This window comes from Elephantulus edwardii, unplaced genomic scaffold (genome assembly GCF_000299155.1).
Source record: "Elephantulus edwardii isolate Elephantulus edwardi_28Jun2011 unplaced genomic scaffold, EleEdw1.0 scaffold00015, whole genome shotgun sequence".
NCBI lineage: Eukaryota > Metazoa > Chordata > Mammalia > Macroscelidea > Macroscelididae > Elephantulus > Elephantulus edwardii.
The window spans coordinates 7,510,042-7,516,617 of NW_006399765.1; the positions used below are offsets into that span (position 1 = coordinate 7,510,042).

The following is a 6,576-nucleotide window of genomic DNA, read 5'->3' on the forward strand; positions in this document are numbered from 1 at the left end:
AGTCCCCAGAATCTTGCTACTTCTCTTTGTCCTCTTCAGTACCATCAATAGCATACTTTCAAAAGCATATCCTATATAATATGAAGACATTCTGACAAAATGGGGAAGATTTAGAGGAAGATATGCTGCTATTCTATCCAAATCAAGAGCTCTATGTTCACTCACTCACTGTTGTTGAGTTGGAATCAGCTCATAACTGACCCTCCAGTGAGTTTTCAGAGGTTGTAAATTACATGGAAGACTGTTCCCCAGTGGAGCCACTAATAAGATTTACCAGAGAGGCACTGCTTTTGGATTAGCAGCACAAATCTCTACATACTATGCCACCAAAGCTCCGTAGTAGTAGTAGTATGTTGTTGTTGTTGTTGCTGTTGTTGTTGTTGCGGCTGTTGAGTTGGAACCCACCCATAGCTGACCCTCATGCAGGTTTTCAGTAAATTGCATGGGAGAAGACTGCCCATCCTTCTCCCAGAAAGTAGCTAGAATAGGGAGCAGCCACTACAATCAAGTTGATTATGAACCATGACAACCTCCCATTGAGTTTCCATGGCTATAAAATCTTGAGAAGAGACTGCATCATCCTTCTCCCATGGATTGGCTGGTGGAATAAACTGTTAACCTTTCAGGTAGCAGTTCAACACTTAACCTATTATGCTATTAGAGCTCCATAAATAGATTCCACATTGAGAACTCTGGTGTAGATATGTTTTAAATCTCTTTGTAATCTAAGATGGTAGAATTTATCAACTTTATTTGTTATTGTTATTCATGATTAGTGGCACCGAAAAGCAGACTGCTATTTCTGGTTCTATTACTTGGTAACAAAGTGAAAATGAACCCCAACAGACAATACAAATGAAATGATGCACTCCAGTATAAATCCTCTTAGTAGCTCATAGCCAATCAAGGAGGAATGAAGCCAATTTTTCAAACATGGACAATATACATGATTACTCTGTTAACTGTCTCTGAGCCTAAGAAAATGAGGCTAGCTTCACAATGCAATGTCACTGGACTGTTACATAAAGATTAGGACTAAAGTTTTATTTTAATACCTCTAATATGTTAACAATTATTTGTGACAAGCATCAATTTTTTTTATACAAGTCAAGTTTATTGAGGGATACAAGAAACATCCACTGTTCAAATCCACCAGATGCTCTGCTGCATAAGGAGGGACAATCTCCTCCTGTATCCGTCAGATCAAATTTGACAGTACACACACAAAAAATAGTAAAATTTTAAAAAAATTTTTAAGAAGAAACATCCACTGTCACAGAGTAAAAATGACCACTCCTTAATAATCACTTCTGCCACTGAGTATGAACCATCACATAGCTAACACAGTAGTTCCCAGAACAGAAGTTCTTGAGAACTTCCCTCAAGAAGCATTTAAAAAAAAAAAGAAGCAGCAGCATTTAATACTTAAAACCAAATTTTCCAGTTAAGATTACTTTCTCTAGAAAAACAGACACTATGTTCGGAATCCATTTTTCTCATAAGTAGATATACAGTGAGGTACAAACTGAGTTAAAAGCTACAGAGGCAGTCTTTGGGTTTCAAACAATATCCATTCCTGGCTGTCTCTTTAAGAATTTATAGGTAAATTGGAACAGCTGCCTAGAGTTCTTATTTAGCCTTACTTTCATACAAGAAAAGGCCTGAATCCCCTTTCCCCCCCCATGATTTAAAGCTTACTGTGCAGCAAATAACATAACTGTGATGAAGAATTTGTTGCAAGTAGGGTAAAAGGCAAGTAGGAGTTATCAGTAAATTATAACCTGAATACTACCTGTATTTTTTTCTTTTGAAAAGAATAGAAGATTTTCAAGGTTCTTTATTAATATAACTGTGGTCCAGCTTAATTCTGAAGGTCTGAACTTACCCAAGTATGGAGATATTAATAGTTACCAATAAGCCACAAATATTAAGTTGACTTTTCTATATCAATTAGTAAAATTGTACTATGGGTTTGGGTTTAGTCATTCCAGGGCTGGCTGAACAGTCCAAAAGCTTTACTCCCACTTTTTAGCATTTTAAAGCAATTGTATATTTAAACATATGACCTTTGATTCTTTGTTAATTACAGAGACTCGCAAGTACCAAATTCCATCAGCTCTATCCCACCCACTGACTACTTACCACAACTTTGTTGAAGTCCTGGATTGCAAAATACAGGGCAATAGCAGTTAGAGCATCAGTTATCTGTTAACATAAATATAAGAGAGAGGACAGAAATTAGTACAGAAATAATATAGTACTGACACGGCAAGGAGTTTTGGGATGACAGTGAATGAACCAGTTAGGCAGAACCTCCATTCTTTATCAAATGTCCTATCTGTGTCTTCAAAGGTAAGGCCCTGGCATTGTTCTGACTAGAAAACCCTGGGACTAGGACCCATCCAGGCCTACGTCAATTTGAGCTCCCATACTTGATCTGGAATTACAAGTTATTTAAAGTTTCTGTTTAATGAGAATAATACCTAATGCATTTGCACGCTTGATTTTTGTCAAGTGCTCAGCACACAGGAAGTTATAACTTCCTGCAGGGTCCTCACAGGACCTCCTTGGTATTTCTTGACCCAGAGTTCAGCCTAAGACTAGGCAAGTGTTTCAAATTATTATACTTCTAAAAGTATAACCCTGAAATCTCAATTTTTAAGGTGGTGCTGGAGAAGAGTATTGAATGTACCATGGACTGCCAAGAAAACAAACAGATTCATCCTGGAGAGGGTTAAACCAGGCTGCTCCTTGGAGGCAAGGATTCTGGGGGTTCGCATGACATACTTTGGACATGTTGTAAGGAGAGACAGGTCTTTAGAGAGGAACATCATGCTGGGTAGAGTAGAGGGACAGCGCAGGAGGGGAAGACTCTCTATGAGGTGGATTGATTCAGTGACTGGGGTAATCGGGATGGGTGTGTCAGAGGCAATGAGATTGGCACAGGACAGAGCAGGGTTTAGGGCTATTGTACATAGGGTCGCTATGAGTCGCAAATGACTCGACGGCACATAACAACAACAACAACAACATGCCTGAAAGTCTCATTATGTTCTCCTCCATAATGATTCACAGAATCTCTTGGTGGAACACCTAGGAAATTCATGTTTTTCTTAACACTAGAATCATAATTAAACCCAATGGTAAAATTCTGAAGCCAGAAAATCCAAGACCACATACTCCGGAACCCAAATTCTGAAAATATGGAAACTGAAGTGGCAAAGTTTCAGAAACTAGACCTATTTGCGTAAGACTGTCATGGTTCCATAAATTTAAGTTAAAGGTATGATTTTGCTTTTATTTTCTGAGAAACTCCTAGACTCATAAAATGGATTTCCCCCCTTAAAATAAGAAGACAAATGAAAGAGTAGTTAAAATAGGTATGTACAGCTTTTATAAGAAAGTTGACTTACCATAAATACCAATTCAGCATAGTCAACCAGAAAATGAAAGAGGTATATTATTAATGGAGTCTGAAAGAGAAAAACAAACAAGCTAAAATAAATTCAACCTTACTATTATCAATTTCCAGAGGAGGAGGTAGAAAAAACAATACTGTCAAGAAAAAATTGCTTTCCCCCCCCCCTAGAATATTATTCTATGCTATTTGGCTGTGTGTAATTGGGACTATTTGCTGAATTGAATATAAAAAATTAGCAAAATATGTCTTGTATTAAATATGTTAAGGAACTATTAACACATTAAAGGTATGAAGTAAATGTTAGCTCTAGGACATATATAATTGCTATCAGATATACAGTGCTATTCTAACTGAAATATCACAAATGTGGATGACTTTAACAAGCTAATGTATTCTCTGTTTAGGAGGCTAAAAGATAATTTAAGGAATGACCTTTAGGAGTTGGTTTTCTGTCAACTTTGAGGGAGGACCATTGTCATCAATCTTGCCCTAGGTCTTGGAGTTTTTCAGCATAGGGACACTTGATCCAAATGATGTGCTCTATTTCTGGCTCTTCTCTCCTGGTATAGGAGGTCCCTCCAAACTCTGTTCACTTGTTTAATCTGTTTCATACCTCAAAAGAAATTGACTAAAAATATAACCTAATCCTGTAGATTTTATCCTGCCTTATTAGCACTATGTTGCTATTGTTAGGTGCTTTTGGGACAGAACTACCTCATAGCTGACCCTTCAGTGGACTTACAGAGGCTATAAATCACATGCTCCTCTTTCTCCTGTGGAGTGGTGGATTTGAAGTGAGTGTTTTTAGGTTGGCAGTGCAATTCCTTACCACTAAGCCACCAGAGCTAAGAGAAATTATGATTTAAAACATGGAATAATTACTTAATAACAAGAGTCATGGCCTAATGAAGTTGGCACATATTTGGGAAGGGCCACACATGAGTCCACAACAATGGCCAAAAAAAACTCCATAAAAGGACTAACATTGTTGAACAAATGAATTTGGAAATGGTTTCCTTTCTTCTGTCCCCGGAGGAATCTGTCTAAGACTAGAGTTATCTCTTCCTTAAAGATATGGGAAAATTCTGTGAAGCCATCTGGACCTGAGTTTTCTTTGAGAGAGATTTTTCATTACAGATTCAATTTTTTTTTTTTTTCAGATAAAGCACTATTCCAGTTTACTATTTGCTGTTCTCTCTTGGTTTAGGCCAATTTTTTTTTTCTAGGAATTGGTCCATTTTATTTAAATATTCAAACTTACTGGCAGAAAATTAGTCAAACTAGTTTATATTTTAGTTATTGCAGGATCTAATTTTCCTTTCTTCATTTCTGATACTGGTAGTTTATTCTTTATCTTACCAGAAATTTCTCAAGTATATCAATTATTTTTTATTATTATTAAATTTTATTAGTTTTAAATGAACAATTTCAGAGATTTTGGGTTTTCATTCATTCATTGTTGCAAGTATATCAATTTTTTTTAAAAAACAGCCTTGCTGATTTTCTCTATGTATATGCATATTTTTCTTTTCTATTTAATTTTTATAATTTCTTATTTTCTCTTATATTCATTTAAGGTAATAAAGTTCTCTATATCCCAGCAACAATAGCAAAATTCAACAGGGCAACAAGTGCTGACAAGGTTGTGGAAAGATTGAAACAGTTATTCACTGCTGGTGGGAATATAAAATGGCACCATTATGGAAGGTAGTCTGGTGTTTTTTCAAAATGTTGGAAACAAATACTTTTAGACCCAGCAGTTCCACTACTTTAGGGAATATACCCTAAAGAAACCAGAGCCACAACTCAAAGAGATGTATGAACACCCACGTTTATTTCTATATTATTCATAATAGCAAAGAATGAAGCAACCCAAGTGTCCATTAATAAACAAATGGGTAGAAAAACTACGGTACATCCACACAATGGAATACAGCATTGAAAAACAAATAGTAAAACATTACATAACATGGTGGGGGGAACCTTGAAGACATTATGCTAAGTGAAATATCTCAATACAAAAGGATAAATACTGCACAATACCACTGTTATAAAAAAGGACAAATATGGGAGGGATTTGAGAAAGGAATGAGGAAAGAGTGAATACTATTAGAACAGATGAGGGGAAGAATTATCTGAAAGGAATATATGATTATGTATTATATGTATGAGAACAATCTGGAACAAGGATGATGCATTGTGGGATGGGCTGGGGAACAAAGGGGGAAGAAAATGTGCAAGAATGAGTAAGTAAAAGAAAAAAAATTGCTCTATGAGTATGGCTTCAGCTGCATCATATAAGTTTTACTATGCTGTTTTCTCATTATCATTCGGTTAAAATTAAACTCTAATTTGCACCAACATTTCATTTTTAACTCCTGGATTATTTTAAAATGACAATGTTTCATTACCAAATACTTGTAGGTTTTCTAGCTTAATTTTAGGGAGCAGCTCAGTTAGCTTAGTGGGTAAGGAGCTATAGCACCAACCCAAAGGCAGGTGGTTCTAATCTACAAACTAACTGCTCTGAAGAAGTAATCTCCTCGTGATGTACAGCATCTGAAAATCTGCTGAAAGGTCAGCTAAAAGTCAGTTCTGACTCAACAGCAATGAATTGAGAAGCGGTTTGTTGTTGTTTTTTGGTTTGGGTTTGTTTTTTTTTTTTTTTCTTCATTCTACCATGGCCAAAGAAAATACTTCATATTATTTAAATTATTTGAAATATGCTGTGACTTGGTTTATAATCAATTTTATAAATATTTCATGTAGATTAAACAGCATTTACAAGCATAGTATTTACTCAGTGTGTGTGTTCTGTCAAATGACAACTTTTTGGTTTTTAATTCACTTATAGGTAATGATATCCATCCATCCACTTCTACCCCCTCCCTTCACATCTATCTCCCTTTCACCACCCCTCCATCTAATAACTTATATATGAAGCTTCCATGGCTTCTGTGATTTCAAACACATCAGCTGATGGTAGTTCCTTAAGTTGGGATCAATGTCTCTGAAGTTTAGTCGCAATATTTATCGGTCAAGGGTCAAAATATGACCTTGAGTCTATACCACCTGAATTTCAGAACCATCTCAGGAACAGATTTGAGGCTTTGAACACTAATGAACGAAGGCCAGATGAGTTGTGGGAGGATATC

The 6,576-nt window shown here is 36.1% G+C and overlaps 1 protein-coding gene across 2 annotated transcripts in view; it reads right to left on the reverse strand.

Annotated features, from left to right (window-relative positions):
* The window catches only part of PIGU (phosphatidylinositol glycan anchor biosynthesis, class U), a 117,583-nt gene that overhangs the window by 86,471 nt on the left and 24,536 nt on the right, over positions 1 to 6,576 (reverse strand). Inside the window, exons 3-4 of one of the 2 annotated variants that reach the window (XM_006881460.1) lie at positions 3,414 to 3,473; positions 2,143 to 2,205 (exon numbers count right to left, since the gene is read on the reverse strand). In XM_006881460.1, the coding sequence (XP_006881522.1) occupies positions 2,143 to 2,205; positions 3,414 to 3,473 (123 nt within the window). The remainder of the gene's footprint in view (positions 1 to 2,142; positions 2,206 to 3,413; positions 3,474 to 6,576) is intronic. The other variant, XM_006881461.1, reaches the window with a different exon arrangement.